The sequence below is a fragment of the Zalophus californianus genome, chromosome 5 (assembly GCF_009762305.2).
Source record: "Zalophus californianus isolate mZalCal1 chromosome 5, mZalCal1.pri.v2, whole genome shotgun sequence".
NCBI classification, from domain to species: Eukaryota; Metazoa; Chordata; class Mammalia; order Carnivora; family Otariidae; genus Zalophus; species Zalophus californianus.
In genome coordinates this window covers 60,026,994-60,047,057 of record NC_045599.1, presented here as the reverse complement: position 1 = coordinate 60,047,057, position 20,064 = coordinate 60,026,994, and the positions used below count along the sequence as shown (strand labels likewise).

Genomic DNA, 20,064 nt, shown 5'->3' with positions numbered 1-20,064 from the left:
TATGTAGCCAAAAGTTTCATGGATAATACATATACTGTTGTCAAGTGAGATGCACTCTGATACTTGACGTTCTCATTCTTTTTTTTTTTTTTTTTTTAATGCCCATTGTTGGGGCGCCTGGGTGGCTCAGTCAGTTAAGCGTCTGCCTTTAGTTCAGGTCATGATCCCAGAGTCCTGGAACTGAGCCCAGAGTCTGGCTCCCTGCTCAGCTGGGAGCCTGCTTTTCCCTCTCCCTCTGCCACTCCCCCTGCTTATGCTCTCTCGCTCTCTCCTTCTCTCTCTCTCTCAAATAAATAAACTAAATCTTAAAAAATAAATAAAAGATAAAATACCCATTGTCAACTATTAAATTGATCATGATACTCTGGGTTGTGATGTAATGTTTAAAAAACACTGCTGTAAACTGTAGAGTACTGTATCTTGTTAGGTGCTCTTCTACCTACAGTAATTACCTCTGCCAAATACCTTGGAAGCAGTCTGCCCTTTATCTCTTCTGAAATTTGCTTTCAGAAAGACTAAATAGGAGAAAGACCACAAACCTAGCTTGTATTTCTCTATCAAGTTTTTCATCAGTGAAAAAGACAAAACTTATTCACAGTCAGAAAACTGTATTTGTTTGGGCTTCTATAATGCAATAATGACTGAATTATTAACTCCACTCTTTTGAAATAGATCTAATGCAGTTGAACAAAAACACTGCATCACTATAGGGATTGTATTTGTAAAACCCCAAATTGGGACACAGCATCTGACAAAAACTTTTCTATAATTTTTGTTACCTGAAAATCTTGACAAAAGTGGGAAACATGAATCACATTTAGTTATATTTAATATAGCCCTTTTTCAGTAGAACAAATAAGTGTATGAAGGCTGGATAGTCCTGAGAAACCGAGAATGTGTGGCATCCATACATAAAATACCAGATGCCATTCATTGGGAGACTTCTAGCTAATCTATGTGAGGACCACTCAGAAAGGAATTAGCTAGATGTAATTATTAGCTGTGACTAGAGAAAACTCCATTAGATGGGGTGATTCTTTCAAGTCTGAGGAATGTTGGGATAGAAACTGCATAGAGAAACAGAGTGGATATGGGGTGGTGGTGTTTACTATTTGAAAAACACGGAGGATTTTAACCTATTCAACAATAAAACCATGTTGTTACTTTTGACTTCTAGTTTAACTTTAAATGTTTTGTTTAAATTTTGTTTTTAGTGCGAAGCCAGGAAAACTTTAAAAGACTGTAAGTTAAAAGTTTGACTAATGAGCATTTACTACTCCTCTACTCACCCTTCCACAAAGGAAAAATTTTGAGGAATGCCAGAAACAATTTGGCATATAAAAAATAAAACTGAATTCAATACCAAAGAACTGTAATTTACCTTTGAAAAAGAGCAGAATATATATGCTGTTTCTGTACTATATTGATTTTCAAACATTAAATGTCATCAGATTTAGAAAAATAAGCAACTCTGCTTTTCTGCATTTCAGTGGGTGGTTGATCTTAATTAAGTTTATATATGTGGTTAGAATTATGAGCTTTCCCCCTGCATATGGTGTAAGTGCTGAATTTTGGATTCTGGTCTCTTCACTCTCTGAGGCTAAAATTAGGTTTAAACAAGCTCAGAAATAAGTATAGAAATCTATAGGGCTCAGATGGGCCAGAAATATATGAAGAACTCAGCTTCACTAGTAATCAGGGTTGTGTAGATTAAAGCAACAATGAAATGCCATTTCATGCCCATCAAGTTGGCACAAATTAAAGCTGTTATTTGGACATTATCAAGTGTTGGGAGGAAATAATTGAAGACTATTAGAATATAAATTGGTACATGTGCTGTGAAGAGCAATTTGGAAATACAGTATGGTGCATACCCTATGACCAGGAATTCTAGTATATCTTCTTGCATGTGTGCATAAATACACAGGGGCATTCTTTGTAATAGTATAAAAATTAGAACCTGTATGTCTATCAGTAAGGAAATGGCTACATAAAATAGTCCGTTTATTTTCCACTTGAAAGTGTGAACATCATGTGTTATTTTAAAATTACTCTTAAAGTTTTAAAAAGGTAAAATCAATTTTAATACATTTTGGCACAATATACCCAAAATATCATCTTTTTAACATGTGATTAATATAAAAATAATTGGGCTGGGGTGCCTGGGTGGCTCAGTCAGTTAAGCATCTGCCTTCGGCTCGGGTCATGATCTCGGGGTCCTGGGTTGGAGTCCTGAGTCAGGCTCTCTGCTCAGCGGGGGGTCTGCTTCTCCCTCTCTCCCGCTGTACTCTCTCTCTGTCTCTCTCTCAAATAAATAAAATATTGAAAAAAAATCATTGCGCTATTTTATATTCTTTTTTCATACTAAGTCTTTGAAATCCTTTATATATTTTGCACTTAGAGCACATCTCCATTTGGATGCTAAAGTTTTTATTAGAAATATTTGATCTGAATTTAAATTTCATTAAAAGTGCAGTCGAAATAATAGATTCACATACCCAAGTTGTTCCATACATGCTTAAATGTGTTTACATAACTGACTTGGACATCAAAAAATCTAAACTAACTCACTTTTTCAGTTGCATTAGCTATATTTCAAATAATAGGTAGTTATATGACTAGTAGCTACCGTATTGGACAGCGTAGCTCTAATTATAGCATAAACTTTAGCATAGCAGTTAAAATGAGTGATCTATATTATATGTATAAAACATGGCTGATGATTCAAATTTCACAGTGTCACTAAAAATTCTAGAGAAATGGTGTGAGGTTTTATTGTTTGTTTTGAGCAATTTAAAATATTCACAGTAATACAGGGAATAATGTAATATTCATGCAACCACTATTCAAATGTAGCAGATGTTAACATTTTGCCACAGTACCTTCAAATCTTTCTCTTCAGATACTATATGGCTTGAGTATCCACTTGTTTAGTTTGTAGTAGGTGTACAGGAAAAGAGTACCTAAGAGTAATATTGTTCCAGGGCGCCTGGGTGGCTCAGTCTAAGTGTTTGCCTTTGCCTCAGGTCATGAGCCCCGCATTGGGCTCCCTGCCCTGCTCAGCGGGGAGCTGCTTCTCCCTCTCCCACTCCCCGTACTTGTGTTCCCTCTCTCACTCTCTCTCTCCCTGTCAAATAAATAAATAAAATCTTAAAAGTAATTAAAGTTCCTTGAGATATTAATTGGTATTAGAACTTAAATAATCTTGTAACGTTTAATGCATTTGTAAAGTTTTGAGGAATTGGATGTCTACTAGAAAATTATTTTAGATTTTTAGGAATGCACCACCTTTTTTAACAAGAATTACATTCTCAATAAGAGGCTATTTTCCTTAGATTTCCCTAGTGTATATTTTCAGTTTTCACAATTTAGTTTTATTTAGTGGAAATAATATGGGAAGAGAAGACTGTTTAAAGTCTAATAGAATTGAAAATACAATACTAACTTTAAATGTAATGAGTTGTCAGGAATACCTCTTGATATATTTTTAAACATCCAGTATTTTATCTGAAATGGATAGGGCTTAAAATAGGAAAAGGGGCAGAGATGATGTCACTTGGCAGTTATTTAATAAATAGCAAGTTGGGTTCTTTGATCATTGAAGGGTGTTGCCAAAATATATACATTGAGTGGGTTTGTTTGCTCTTTACTATGAATTTTGTCCTATCTCTTGGTGTTTTAAATGTAGCTCCTGTAGCTAAGTGCCCAAGGTAAAGAAGTACTGTAGTCTCTTTTAATAACTAGTGCTGTGGCCTAATGAAAGGACAAAGATTGATAAAAACCACTCTTAAAATGAGAGATGGTATATAAAGTCTTGTTACTGTTTAAGTATAGTTTATAATTTAATAATCTTAAATTTCAAATGGAAAATGGAATTTCCAAATGGAAAACTTGATTGTTTTCTTCAGATATGTCAATTAAATCAAATATTTGATGTCATGAAAGTTCCTGGTGCTAAGTTGTTGTGATGCAAACAATAATTTTCTAAAAAAAATCTTTCATATGAATAGCTTAACAGTTAAAAGACTAAGAAACTCCAATTTTAAAAATCATACAATTTAAAAGATCATACAATTCTAAAAAATTCTTGCAGAAAAGATGTTTTGTAGTTGGTGTCACATTTTGATACCTGGATTATAGCAGTGTCACTTTACAATTTTGGGTTTGCTAAATAGTAACAATTGAAGTTTTTAAAAAAAAACGGGTGCCTGCTATGGTTTTGGTTCATCACTAGATGGAGTTCTTGTAGTACAACTATGTGTTGGGCAGCCGTTAGTAGAATAATCTCTGCTTCCCTCAAAGTAAGCACGCATTTTTTTAAAAGATAACATTCTACACATCTACACAATCAGCTGTTAAATACTTAATATGGCAATAAAAATACATAGGTGGTAGTACGCAGTTATAATCTTTGAGCAGCCTCAAAACAGCTATTTTAGTCAGTAAGATTTTTCTTAGGTGGGTATGTGAGGAGATGGAATTCAACCAGTTCCCCGATAATCCAGAGGAATTACAATTTATATAGTATTACCTGTACTGGATAATTCTGTTGAGGAAATTCAGGTGCTTGAGTTCTGGCTTGTCTGAAGACATTCTGTGCCACCTCCACTGGCCCTGAAAGTAAGTTCTTCACCTATTACATCTGAAGTTCCTTGATCTCTGGCTCTCTCTTCACTCCCTGTCTTATCCTTTCCCATGTCCTTTAGGCCTTAAGCACTATCCAGCTTCTCAAATTCCAAAAACTAAGCTGACAGTAGATTGTTTTTTATTTTACCTTTTGTGTATTTACTTCTAGGGAAGGAGAGTATTTTTTTGGATTTCTGCTTCTCCTTTCTCTTTATTCCTCTTTATGAATAATAGGAATACCTTCGTATTGTGTACTGTTTAGTCGGTTGAGTTCCAAGTTATTAAAATTTGTCACTTACTCTGCGGTTCTTTGGCAGTCTTCACAAGTGGCCCCTGAAACAGTCTTTTCTCGGTGTTACTTTGATGTGCATGTAGTTTCCTCCACAGTGCCACTTAGAGTCTTTTTCGTACCTACACAAGGTTAAAAAATTAAGTAATACTTAAAGGTTTATATAGACAAGTACTAGTTGACTATCTCATTTTTCCTTCACCTAGCCCCTTCACTGGAGGCAACTGCTTTTAAAACTTCAGGCGTTTATTTCTCTTGGTGGTTACGTTCTATCTCTAATACGTTTTACACTACTATTTCTTGATTAAAAGCTTTGGATATTAAATTCTTATAGCAGAAAGTCAATTGGTAGTGAACTTTTGCCATTTTCACATTTGTTTCACATTTGTTCCTCTCCATGCAGTTAGTCTTATGGATCTTATTGATTACCTCTAGAATTTTAAATGCGGTCCCCCCCAATCTAATTGTATATGCTGTGGGGTTGTGTTATGAAGTTAATGAATGACCCGCGTACAGCTAGATCGCCAGGAGTTCTAGAGGACCTTCAGTTACATTTTATTGGGGGGCACTTTCTTGTAGGGTTTATTTTATGTAAACCTCTTTCTTCAATTATCATTTGTGTAATTTTTAGAATGAAAACTGCCTGGAACAATTAGGAAACTTGTTTTATTCCATAAGAAGTCTGGAGGCTGAGTCATTGATTTAATGACACAATCAAGGAAGCAGATTCTTTGTCTTTCCATCTGCTATTCTTAGCAAACAACATCGGCTTTGTTCTCAGGTTAGCTGCCTCACAGTAAGATGACTCCTTCAGGTCCAGTGTCACTGCATACATCCCTTCTTATGTGTGAATCTCTTTGTGTGCATACCCAGACGCTTCCAGCAAACCTTCCCTGGTTATCTCATTGACCTGTATTGCTTCAGAGGTCCATTCCTAAGCTGACTTCTGGAAAGAAGAGTGGGTTGCCTTGATTATCCTAGTAAAGTTTATAGTCATGTGGAGGAGAGTTAGAGCACCAGAACATCCAGAATATGTAAGGAGGGAGTGCTGAAGAACAGTTGGTGGATAGTCAGCCAACAATGTTTATAACAGTGTCAGACTCAGTGGAAAGTGTTATTTACCTTGTTTCTTAAATTTCTACCACACTACTTTTTTTAAAATTAATTAGAAAGTCAGGATATTATTTGAAACCATAACCTTATTTATAATCCCTTTGCTACAATGTTTAATTGTACTTACATCTATGAAAAAGAATATTTTCATAGATGTAAGGCAAACATTAAGAGAAGACTAAGGAGGGGCACCTGGGTGGCTCAATTGGTTAAGCACTGGACTCAGCTCAGCTCAGGTCTTGATCTCAGGGTCATGAGTTCAAACCCTGTGCTGGGCTCCAAGCTATGTGTGGAGTCTTAAAAAACAAAAACAAAAAACTAAAGAATGTATAGTTTCTTTTTCTTCCCTTGAGCTTGGTTGTTAATATTGGATCCATACCTTTGCACTTCCTTAGAACATAAATTTATTGCATAATTGCATAATGTTTGCAAAAGTACAGTTTTCAGTAATAAAGAAATAAAATAAAAAACATGATTGAATTTTTCTAAATTGAATCTATCCAGATGACAAATGTTAACTTTTTCCCTTTTTTTCTGGATCTAGAGCTTATATATATCTTTGGCAAATAGTCTTGCTGTTTTGCTTCAGTTTTCATGATTCTTGTTTATTCCTTATTACAGAGATGCCTAAGTTAAATATAGTAATTCTTTATGTCAATTCTAATGAGTTTGAACCTTGTTTTTAAAACAAAATTTTGATTTTACTACGTTTTTCTCAGGTCATCCTATACTTTTCATTCTTCTAGTTTTTCACATCCATATTAAGTTTTGGAGTTGATTACTGCATATAGTACTTTTGCTAAGTTTTAGCCCAAGATGAAAAACTTTAGAATTAATCTTATACCGGCTTCTTGGAATTATTTTGAGCCAACTGGAAAATTGGCTAAAATCTTATAATAGGTCATTTGAATGACCTATTATAAGATTTTACATCAGATTATTGATGTAAGAAATGACAAAGTAGATGATTCTCTAGGATTAAAGTGTATGTGCGTGTGTACACGCACGCGGTGTATCTATTTAGTTTTGTTTCTTTAAGCTAGTTTAAAGCATTTCCTGCCAAAATCTATTTGCTTTTAAAATTGATTTTTAGATTAATCCCTTAGAAGAGTTACTTTGAATGCCATTAACAAACACCTATTTAAGAAATAATACTGTAGTCATTACTAAAAAGGCTTCAGTTTTTGTATTGGATCTTTGATGTATATTTTCTAGTGACAATTAATAACGTCAGTAAAAATGGCAGAATATCCAGACCATTGTGGTTATAAACATAAGTCCTATGAGATGTTAACGTGTTACATGGAAAAGAATTCTGGAATTAGATCATTTTGCCACATGTTGGGTTATTCAGGCTTAATGGGTTTCTTTACTGGAGGACTTCTTAAGATCTTTAATATACTAAGGTGCATTATAAGTGCTTCAGGATGGGATGTAACAGTGTTTGCAGAACTTATTTAAACATGGAACATTTATTTCTAGGGCTGTTCCATAGAATATACTTTGGGAAATAATGGTATTTGATGCAGTTTGTATTTGTGTGAACTGCCATGAAGGAAGTAGTGTGTGTAACCTTTATTGATGAATGCCATCCAGTTTATTTGAAAAAGTATTAACTTTAACAGTTGGACTCTTGGGACAGTAAGTTTCAAATGCTTTACAGATCCTCTTAAGAAATAAGAGCTTGAAGATTTCAGGTATAGTTTTTCTACTGCTGCTTCTACAGCTTTTCTCTAAAATGAAATTTATCCACATGCTTAGTGTTGTTGGAATGTATCTTAAACAGACTAGTGATTAGATCTCTTGATGACTCCCCCAACTTTTTACTCCAGACTGGTTTTCTCTACTGCGTTCCAAACTAATATTTTTAAGTTCCTATCCTGACAGTTTTAGATGCAAACCCTTACACGCATCTGAACTGTTCAAAACTGAGCTCATCCTCTGCCATTTCTCCCTCCCCCAATCCCAGACTTTACTTTCTGTTTTCCATCCTGGCTAAGGGCACTATTGACATTTTGGCCTGGATAGTTCTTTCTTGTAGGGGACTGTTGTGTGCATTGTAGATGTTTAGCAACATCCCTGGCTTCTACCCACTAGGTGCCAATAGCAATCTCCTTCAGTTGTGACAACCAAAAATGTCTTCAGACGTTGTGAAATGTCCCACAGGGGACAAATCGCCCCCATTTGAGAAACACTGCCCTACGGCCAATGTGTTACTTAATCTTACTGATTCTGTTTTCTAAAAATACCTTTAATCCCTCCTCACGTCTTTATCCCACCCCCTACCTCCATTCCTCTTTGTTTCTAATATTTGGGTTTCTTTCGTAAGGGTCTGACTAGCTGTCCTATGTTCAATCTTGTTTCCGTCCCATCCACCTGCTTCAGTACTGCCAAATTTATCTTTCTAAAATGCAAAGCTGTTCTCTCTTTACAATCTCTGGGTAGTTTCTGGAGGGGACCCTCATGAACTGGCTTCTCTCTTTAGCCTCATTCTTCAAAGGCACTCATACTCACTACACACCCCAGTGTACTGTGCCTTCTTCCCACCATACCGTACTTTGTTTCAAACTCTACCTAGACATCAGTTTCTCCATGGTAGCTCCCACTTATTTTCAGAGAAGGTATCATGGTGAAAAGCATTTTATTTTTTTGACATTTGTCCTCCCTCATCAAATTGAACTTTTCAGGGGCAGGGACCATTTCTCTGTTTTTGGTATGTAGTAGATATTCAATAGAAGTCTGAACCATTGATTAGTATGCCTTGATAGATGTGGTAACTTCCTCATTACTTCTAGGAATCCTGTTCCCTGTGTCAGCAGTGACATTATTTTCCTAATCTTTTTCATCTAGACTTGGATAGGCTTTTGACCACAGAAATCTGGGACTATAATTTTAAGAAATCACCTATTCAGGACAGAATTGAAGAAAAGCAGTGTACTTAGTTGACATTCAGATTCACAAGACACATTTGTAAAACATTTAGTTTACTCTAAAGATTTTTATTCAGAGGGAATTGAATGGTGTGGATTAATTGTGCAGATTAATATAATTGTTTGAATTAAAACAAAAAGTATTAGACTTACAACATTGGATTTCTATTGATAAGGATTTGTTAAAAGGCTTGTAAAAAGCAGTATCATTGTCTTAACTATTTTAGTTTTTCTTAAGATTTTATTTATCTGAGATAGAGAGCAAGCGTGCCGTTCAAGAATACGCGCATGAGCGGGGCGGGGAGCGGGAGTTGCAGAGGAAGAGGAAGAAGCAGGCTCTCCACTGAGGAGAGAGCCCGATGTGGGGCTTGATCCCAGGACCCTGAGATCATGACCTGAGCTGAAGGCAGGTGCTTAACCAACTGAGCCACCCAGGTGCTCCTTAACTGTTTTAGTTTTTTATAAAATACATATATTGTAATATCCTGCACTATTTAGAAATTTATTCCCTGTCAAATGGGGGGAAAAGTTGTTAGTAAAGACTAGAGTTCCTACTTCCCTTCCTTCCATGCCTTAATAAATACAGTTTTGTGTGATTGGGTTTTCCTGTGAATTGGAAATAGTTACAGTCAGGCTGACCAACTACACTTTATACCTAGAACTTTAATTAAAAGGTGAAGAAGAGAAAACTTGAGGTTTGCAGGGCTTTTGGAAGATAACCCAAATGTAGCATCAGCCTCATTGAAAAACTGAAGGATTGAAGGTGGGGAAACAAGGAATGAATAAGACCTATTCCCAATTCAGGAGAATTCTTCATCCCGGTGCAAAGTCTTGCCAGATTGTTAATAATTATTTATTGGATGAATCTATATATAATGTGAGTTAAGCCAGAAATGTTGGCTTTCTGCTTCAGTTTTTAGGGAATGGTATAAAATATATCAGTTCCTTCAAAAGAGATTCATTTAATAAGAAAAGCTGTAATGGAGGTTTCCAGAAATAAAGCTGGGAAGAGGCAGGTTACTTACAGGAAAGGTACCTCCTTTTCATACCTGCTCTCTAAGGGCGGAAGCAGATCATAGGCATATGTGACACCCAGCCCATTATTAACCTGAAGAGTCGTGTTGCCAAGGACCCAGATTTGCCTTGCCTGTTTTTCAGTTTCTCCCTTTTCCATATTCTCTGTTCTTTAAATTTAAATTTTTAAGCATTAAATACTGGTTAAAATTCTCTTTAGGACCCTTAAGCAGCTTTAGGAAAGAAAGATGTTGTGTAATTGAAAGAAATGAGCTTTATTTGGGCTCAAAACAAAAAAGCCAGGTAAAGGCTTTTCTAGAAGAACTTCTACTCAGAACTTGGAAAATTTTGCATTATAATGCTTCTGTTGCATACAAATCATTGCATGCTTGTTTTCCAGACTGTAAAATAAACTAATGATATTTTGAATATACATTTTTTAATAGCTTTGGTTCTTAAAATTATTTTTGGGCGCCTGGGTGGCTCAGTCAGTTAAGCGTCTGCCTTCAGCTCAGGTCATGATCCCAGGGTCCTGGGATCGAATCCCGCATCGGGCTCCTTGCTCTGCGGGGAGCCTGCTTCTCCCTTTCCTCCCCACTTGTGCTCTCTCTCACTCTCTCTGTCTCTCACTCAAATAAATAAATAAAATCTCAAAAAAAATTTAAAAAATTATTTTTAAAATCTATGTCTTTAAGGCCTTAATCTCAATAAAAGATACTGTGGTTGTGAACTACTTCGTTTTCCATATACCTTTTAATAAAGTAGAGATTATATTGAATGTAAACTTTTTCAGTAAGTTATTTACATGTTACCAGAATAATGTTTTAAATGGGTAAAAATTTTTAACCTAGTGAAGGTCTAATATAAGATTCTTGTATTTTAATAGGATATAGTCCATTCTCATTATTTGCGATAGTTGTGTTCTATAAAGGCACCATGAGCACTGAATTGTCAAATATTGAATGATTGCTCCCAGGGCATATACAGAATTAGGTTCCTACCAGCCTCTGGTCATATTTTCATCAGTCAATACGTAACCTTGTTTTATGTGTGTTTGTATTTAAAGACACCTTATTTAATATGTATTATTGATTCATTACCTTTGAACTCATGGCCAACAGCACTATAATTCATGCCTGAGCAAAGCTTACATAACATATTCTCTCCATACGACAAATCAGTCTTCTTGCATCTAGGAACAGGTAGCACTTCAGCACAATGCTTGGAAGCTTGTTTTAAACAGAGAAAGCATTGGGGCGCCTGGGTGGCTCAGTCGGTTAAGCGTCTGCCTTCGGCTCAGGTCGTGATCCCAGGGTCCTGGGATCGAGCCCCGCGTCGGGCTCCCTGCTCCGCGGGAAGCCTGCCTCTCCCTCTCTCACTCCCCCTGCTTGTATTCTCTCTCTCTCTGTCAAGTAAATAAATAAAAATCTTAAAATAAATAAAAATAGAAAGCACCAACGAAAAGCACAGTAATGTGAAACACATGGTGCTAAATCACAAAAAAGATCACTTGTTTACAGTATGAGAGCTGAAACAAGAAGGCAAAGTGTTTCCTTGATCAACCTCTGATGGAAACATACATATCAGGTGATTAACATCTTTCCAATTGCAAAAGACTAAGAAGGTACCTCAAGTACTGATTTTGAAGTTACAAATACTTTTAGTGAGTGGGAAGATTTGCAAATACAGAATCTACAAATAATGAGGATGGACTGTAATTGTTTTAAAGAAGCTTATGATTGTGTACTTAGAATATTCCAGATTTAAAACAATATTTCTCTTATTTTGGGGCATGTGGGAGTTTTGGGTTAAGTAGAATCATCCTCGCGGTTTTCATGTTCTGTTGTCCAGTGGAATAAAATTGTCTGCTCTCAATCTGTCATTTTATTTTTTACCCTATAGGGAACAACCCATCTTCAGCACTCGAGCTCATGTCTTCCAGATTGATCCAAACACAAAGAAGAACTGGGTACCCACCAGCAAGCACGCAGTTACTGTGTCTTATTTCTATGACAGCACAAGAAATGTGTACAGGATAATCAGTTTAGATGGCTCAAAGGTAAGTTACATTTACTTTAAATAATCTTTCTGTTTTATGCAGTAGAGCATTTTCTGTTTTATTTGGAGGATTTTTGTCTTCATTAAAATACAATATTTCCTTTTGAGTTTTAAAAACTTTAAGAAACCAAAATTGATCATTCTTAGGGTACAAACATATTTTGTCTACTAAGTTGGATTGACCACCTTATTTATATTGAGTTACATACCAAAATATTCTGCAAATTTTAAGTCAGTTTATTTGATAAATATTCATTGCATACCTATTACATGTCAGGCACTACGTGAGGTGCTATGAATATGGTGGTAAACAGAATGGACACAGTTTCTACTCTTTTGGAGCGTAAAATCTAGTAAGGAACTAGAATTCTTTTCAGATACACTTCTGTAGATTAGTAGGCAGTTCACAATCCCTAAAGGGTATGAAGTTTGGTCACTGTCACCATTAAAGCTGACATCCCTTATTCTGAAGAGAAGTATATGGACAAGACCTAAGTTTTTATTTTTAGGAGAGGCAGATGGTATAATGTTTAAGAGCACAGGCCACCTGGGTTCATAGCTCAGCTCTACCATCTACTAAGTGTTTGATTTTGGGCAAATTCTCTGAGCCTCATGTTCTTACCTCATTAGTGGTGTTAGTAAGGATTAAATGAGTTAATATCTGCAGAGCACTTTGATCAGTGTCTTGTAGTTAGTATGCCTTTCAAAGAGGGGAAATTCCATTTTTTCATCAATGAATTTTGAATAGCAGAGAGAGATACAGAAATAGGAGACATTGGATTCTGGATAAAATGTGTATAGAAAGATGAGGGCTCCATTCTTCTCCTGCCAGCTTTTTTGAAGCCATGAGGCCTTTCAAAAGCTCCCAGAAATTGCAGCAATTCAGCGTAAGGGTTAAGACCACAGACGTAGACACAGGCTGTCTGGTTTGAGGTTTTGCTCCACTGCTGACTAGCCATGTGACCTAGAACAAGATACCTAATGTCTTCACACCTCAATTTTCTCATCTGTAAAAAGAAACTAATATCTACATCATTACACCACAGGATTGTTCTGAAGATTAAATAAATTAATTTAGGCAAAAGCACTTAACGGGTATATAGTAATCAGTATGCAAACACTGACTGCTTTTGTTATCATTATTAATATTTTTAGGCTATTCGTTATGTATTGTGTAGTAGTTTTGGGGAACAAAAGATAATTTAATGTTCAACTTTCAGTTTGTTTTTTCATGAGCTCACTCATTATCTCCTTAACTAGATTACAGAACTCCAGGGGCTGTTAGCACCTTATCTTGTACTTAAGTGACTAATGTGGATTTATTAAAATAATTGATTCTCGGGGTACCTGGGTGGCTTAGTCGGTTGAGTGGCAGGCTCTTGATTTTGGCTCAGGTCAAGATCTCATGGGTCCTGGGATTGAGTCGAGCGTCGTCGGGTTCCCTGCTCCATGGGGAGTCTGTTTGAGGATTCTCTCCCTCTGCCCCTCACCCCGCTCTCTCTTTCTCGGTCTCTCTCAAATAAATAAATCTTAAAAAAAAAAAAAAAAGAATTGATTCTCTTTCATTTTTACTTGGAGGATTTAAGGACTTGAGAAATAGTAATAGTTAATTTCTATAAAACTTTTTTTTAAGATTATTTATTTATTTGAGAGAGAGAAAGAGCATGTGGGGGTGGGCAGAGGCAGAGGGAGAGAGAGAAGCAGACTTCCCCTGAGCAGGGACCCCAACGCCAAGCTCGATCCCAGGACCCTGAGATCATGACCTGAGCTGAAGGCAGACGCTTAACTGACTGCACCCAGGTGCCTCTACAAAACTTCTGTAATGAAGAATAATTTTGTCATATTTTGTAACTGTTAGTGAAATCACCAGATTTTAATTGTTACGATCTCAGACACTAGAATATTTATTTACTTATTTTCCCTGACTAGAACTTTCAGTTCTCTACAGTCTGTGTTTCCCTCTTAGCCCAAACCACAGAAAAGACATCGTTTTATTTGACGGGAGAGTTAAATGGAATAAAGTTCAACTGAAGTATTCCCTTGTCCCATGTGATTAAATAACTCCCATGTGATTAAATAACTCTCATGTGTTCTTCGTTTTCAAGCAATAGGAACTATTGCTGCTGGCATTTCCGTTTTTGAATATACTTTGCAGCTTGTAATCATTAGACTCTTAAATAACTCTTGTGAACGAGTTTTTGTTTTGCTTAACAAAATCTACCATCTGTAGCTGTTACACTCCCTAGTTAACTTTTTAAAACTGATGCCGGCAGCTACTGCAGTTCCCTGCTGGAGTGGTTGTTTTTTGGTAAGCAGTAGTGGTTTAACTTGTAGCTAAATGAGTGTTTTTCTGCCCCCCACCCCCACTTCTATTTCTGTACTGCATGATGAGTTGGAAAGCCCTTAGGTGCCCCTGATTAGAAAATACCCGTTTGTTCTCATTTAGTGCTCTTACTGTGCATGTGAAGTTTGCTTAAAGGTTTTCTAATCAAGTTGCAGAGACATCAGCAAGGCTGAGGGCCAGAATAAGGGCCCTCTATGAACTGTAATGACACAGCATTTTTACCTCTTTTCCTTGAAAGGACAGGAACTCTGGGATTGAGAGACAAATTTATTTTAAAGAACTAAGATTTTTCTTCTGAGTGGATTCATATTCAAATAGTTCAAAGCATTCAAGTCAAAGAATTCTAATGAATAATTTTTAAAGTGTGGAATCATCTATTGTTTTAAAATTTTTCTTCAGTGAGTAAAGAATCTCCATACAAGTAATCCCAGGACAAGTGGAGGCAAGGAAAGGTTCAAAATGGGAGCGAAAATGGGAACGAAAATGGAACTCGTAAACTTAAAAGCATAAAGAAGTTCACTTGACATAGCTAAAACTGAAGGTCTGTGGCGAACAGCAGATGGGTCAGTTTTCTTAGATGCCTGTAAAACCTCTTGCTACCTCACATATGGAGAGTTACTGCGATCACATGTAAAATGCCCTTATTTTCTTGAAAACACTCCGATTCCAGCTCAAAAGCATCCTCTTCAGGGAACAGTTGAAGACCACCACATCTAACATAGTACCTGCCAGTTCTGGCCTTCGAGGCTCTCAGACTCTATCACATGCTGTTAAGGGCTTCACAGCACTTACCACTCTGAAATTAAATTAGTCAACTATTTCTTTGTTCATTGACCAACTCTTCTTGCTTTAGAATGTAATCCACAGTTACATTGCCTCTCATTGTTACATTTCAAGTCTCTAGAATTGTGCTTGGCATTTAATAGGTACTCAGTTAAAAAAGCTGACAAAAAGCTAACCAAATGATTCCATAACCAAATTCCTTACCTTTTGTTATTCCATTCCTTACCATCTGTTAATATATTCTTTTCCATTTAGTCTTTCATTTCATGACAACCTGCAAGTTAGAGCACTTGTTAGCTACATTTCACATAATCCTGAAATCACATGCTAGGAAAAAGAGCTTTTGAACTGAAGGGAAAGGAGGTATGAGTATATAAATTTTGTCAGAGGTAAAAATGCTTAATCAAGGATAAGTGCTCTCATAGAACAACAGCTAATACATCTGTTGTTTGAGACAGAAAGCAAGGGACCACTCTTTCTTTTACTGTCTTCTTTAGTAGGACAAATGTCCTACATTTATTATTGCAACTTCATCAATATGTGCATAGCTCATAAATATTTATATTCATACTGTTTCCATGGTCAGTAGCTTTAGCTTTGGTTTGAAAATGCTTGATTTTCAGTCCACATTTAGTAGTTCACCAAATGACTGCTTAAGAATTTGGTAACATTTTTTTTATTATTATTACTGGAATCACTTTGTAATCTCAAGTTTGGAGAGCATTAAACTACTTAACTAAGACTGATTCTATACTTTTCAGTACTGGCAGAGGGAATGTACTTGACTTAGTATGTTGTAACAATAGTTGGAATTTATTATAGGGATCACCAAAATTAATATTTAACAACACACTAGAATACTAGTTTTCTAAGAAACTATGTGCTCACCAGAAATGATAGTGATTCTCTGTATCATGAATTTATACCACCTTATGAGAAAAGAAGTAAAGTATATATTGAGGGGTTTGTTTTTCCCTTGAATAAAGGAAAAAGTACTAAATGAAAATCTTTTCTGTATCATAATTAAATAAGTCAGCTTTAAGAAAACTCTTGATTATGGATTTTAGAAAATGAGATACAAATAGAAAATTTGTTCTGTTGATGTATTCATTCTTGAAAGATTGTTTGGAGGGTAGGGCCTTACTTTTAAAGAAACAACTATTAAAGCCTACTTGCTTCCAGGAAGTATTACTCAAAATTAATAGATACTGATCCTGTATGTTCAAAGGAAAGAAACTGACCACACTAAAAACTCTTTAAGATTTTTTGCATCATTGGAAAACTTATTTTGATTGTAAAGTGTTGAAATTTTTGTTAGAGTACCTTTATATTTATAGTTCTATTAGTTACCATATTTATACACTGTCACTTAAAATGTTAAAAACTATTTCTAGGGTGCCTGGGTAGCTCAGTGGTTAAGCGTCTGCCTTCAGCTCAGGTCATAACCTCAGGGTCCTGGGATGGAGTCCTGCATCGGGTTCCTTGATTGGCTGGCGGGGAATCTGCTTCTCTCTCTCTCTGACCCTCCCCCCCCATTTTCTCTCTCTCTCCCTCTCTTGCAAAATAAATATATAAATTTAAAAAGATTTATTTATTTAAAAATAACTATTTCTATAGCTACCTTGTGACTCATTGGAAATCCTGTTTTTATGGAACTAAATCGTCCTGTGTTTAAATTTTTGCTAGTTTTTGGCTAGCTATTCATACTTGTCTTATTTTTCAGGCAATAATTAATAGCACCATCACCCCAAACATGACATTTACTAAAACATCTCAGAAGTTTGGCCAGTGGGCCGATAGCCGGGCAAACACTGTTTATGGACTGGGATTCTCTTCTGAGCACCATCTTTCAAAAGTAAGTTAACTCATAAGATCAAGTGGAAATCTTCAAGTCAGCTGTCTTAAATATATAATAGCAAATGGCAAGTATAAAATATATGAGAAATTTAATATTCTCAGAACAACTGTAGTGACTTTAAAGCAAGAAGTGAGAGAGCATTGGATTTCACTGTCAATTGGAAAATTAATTGTATACATTAAAAACGGTCACCATTGATGGAGAAGTATTTGTGTGGTTAACCGTGTGACAGAATTGTCACACAGACAGTTAACATAAAAGGGATTATCACTTCAGAATGGACTTTGCTCAGGGATTAGCACCCTTAGTGGAGATGGTCTGCAAGTAGGTAGATACCAAGCTTTTCTGAATTGTGAAAACTTAAGCTGATAGTGATGAAGATTTCAGCTTTTTGACATGATAGTAGGCACATATAAATTCCTTTGTTTAGGAAAAACGATGCTTTATCTGGGTGAGAATTACTCCAAACTCTGATGTAGTATAGAGTCAGATCTAATAAACACATGAAGAGTTCTTGGAACATACTGACCAAGTAAACTACTGCGGCCAGAAAGGCCAATAAAATACAACATCACCAGGCTAATAAATATTGGAAATAAAACAGTTGTCCTGCTTGTAAGCAGCAGCATGCGGTGTTCATACCACCAGTGTCTTGAAATCTTGTGGGTGTCGCCCAGAAAGAGTATGTAAGGAAAAGGAAACTCCCAGGATAAGACGATGATCAAGGAAATAAGGATCACTCACTTTTAGGCTCACCAGACCCAAGGGTTTATGCTTTAAACTTCTCTCTTTCAAGCCTTCCATAAAAGGATAACACTACAATTGGAACATCTTACGTAGAATTTGGTATACACAGGATCTGGTCGCTTTTGGGAGTTGTGGTTGTTCAGGTTCAGGGTCATCAGGCTCTTGAAGATAGACACGGTTCATGTTGAACCATAAGCTATTCGTTACAGAAATCATTTGGATTCTTAAATGAGTTCTTTTTAAAACGATGTTACTTTTTTGTAAGTATTTATTGACTCAGGCATATAGTTAGATAGCTCAGTAATTGAAGTGATCTTTGTTTCCATTTGTTTTGGTTGTAGACATTCCTTAACACTGTTGTTAAATGTTTTTGTTATCTTTTTGATATAAATTATAGTTTAGAGACCAATTTTAAGGATATTTTAACTTTTGCCTTCATGATTATAAGTCCATCCCCAATAGGATGATTAACATGAACAAATGTTATCTAATTTGGTTTCTTTTACACGCATCGTATTCTCCAAATACATTTTCTTGAGTTGTAGTAAAGGTAAGAGTTAGATTCAAAGTCTTTCGGTAGAACAAGGAGACAGGCATCCAGTTGAGCATTGCTGCTCCATAAATAATCCCCTTAGGAAATTACACATTTATTCTAATACTTTTGCCATTACTCAAGTGGAAGCTTTTTGGAACTTTTTTTTGGAATTGTCTGTTAAAGTCTATAGCAAAAAAAAAGTTAAAACTATAATTAGCTTACAGTTGCTAAATTTCTTGACAACACAGGAACTAAATTGTGGATTAATTTCTCAAACTTGCATAAACTGATTTTTGAGTCTAAGTAATTTTGACTACAAATTAAGTTATTGTCACATCTTTGAGGTTACTGGCAGCTAGCTAATGTGGTTAAAGTAATAGTTTATTAAATCCTGTCAATTATACTTTATCCTTTCATTTGATCTTTTTTCTGGGAATGACTTTTATATTTCAAGAATTGTATTTTTCCTCTTTAGATTTAACATACACTTTTGACCAGCCTTACTGGTAGTGATTCCTAGTATTGTGAAGGAGGATTGACATTAGCTCTTGAAGTCTAGTATATTTATTCACTAGACTTGGCTCTAAGAGTTTATATTTATATGATCATTCTCTTCAGAATGTTTTTGTTGAAAGATGACAAAATCATGATTTATTTTCCAAGCAACCTTGGAGACCAGTATTGCTTCTTTGTAAACTATGGGGGACCCCAAGGAGTTTATAATCTTTTACATAAATTAAGCAAGCATGTAATTATTCTGGCTTATTTTATCATTAAAAACCTTAAGCAAATCAAAGCATTTTAAGGGTTTTGAGAAGGCTCTGAAGGCAATTCTAGACAAGAGTGTCTCAAAATAAGTGAGACTAACAGCATTGAGAGAAATATTTGGTCTCCTAAGGCTGATGCATGAGGAACATTGCAACCATGCTTGGATTGTTGGAGTGCTTACTAAGTTGTATTTTGTTCCATGGAAACCCAAAGCCTATAAAAATTAGCAATAGTGTGAGCCTTTATGAAGTTTGAAAGGGTTTTAAGCATTAACTACTTTGGAATGCTAGACGAGTGTAAGAAAAATTGTTCTACTTCAAATTACGTAAAGACAAATTAATTATGGTTTCATTTTTATTTCATTTACACCAGTGTGAATGAGACCTTTTTAGCTTTGTGTTCAGATTAATTGAACAGAATATCTCCTTACTTTAAAAAGGAGAATCATACTAATATAGATTCAGTTCCCTGATCTACAAGTTATAGATGGTGGGGACAAGTCTAAAGAAGGAAAGCTGTAATAACAATTTTAATTTTGACCTTCCTCTAAGTCCCCAACACATGACCTCTCCTTCCAAAGTTTTCTTTCCCAAGAGAGAAATGAAACCAGGGTTGGCTTATGGGGGTTTGAGGAGGGAACTGTAATTTCATATTTTTATTACAACTCTAGCAGGTGTTTTAAGTTGCATAGAGATTTTTTATTTTTTAATTTGGTTATTCTGTAGCCTTAACTTACTCCCTCTGAGAATAGTGGTAGACTAGTTTCCGCTTCCAAAACAATAATAGATACTCTTTGTGGCCCTGACATTTCTAGATTACTATGAGTTCATAAGAATTAGCATTTCATGTACTGTAGTTTTTTTTGTTGTTTTTACCAGTCTTAAAGACTTTTGTGGAGCCATGTTTTTCCTCTCTGCCGCTGTACATTAGCTGTTTAGGAATCTTTGGAAATGAAGTTTTAGTAATATCATTTAGTATAATAATAAATGTTGCTATTTG

At 35.7% G+C, this 20,064-nt stretch overlaps 1 protein-coding gene across 1 annotated transcript in view; it reads left to right on the top strand.

The window, feature by feature from the left end:
- Positions 1-20,064, top strand: part of HOMER1 (homer scaffold protein 1) — a 128,651-nt gene that overhangs the window by 35,525 nt on the left and 73,062 nt on the right. The window contains exons 2-3 of the mRNA XM_027606829.2: positions 11,875-12,031; positions 16,881-17,012. Of these exons, the coding sequence (XP_027462630.1) occupies positions 11,875-12,031; positions 16,881-17,012 (289 nt within the window). The remainder of the gene's footprint in view (positions 1-11,874; positions 12,032-16,880; positions 17,013-20,064) is intronic.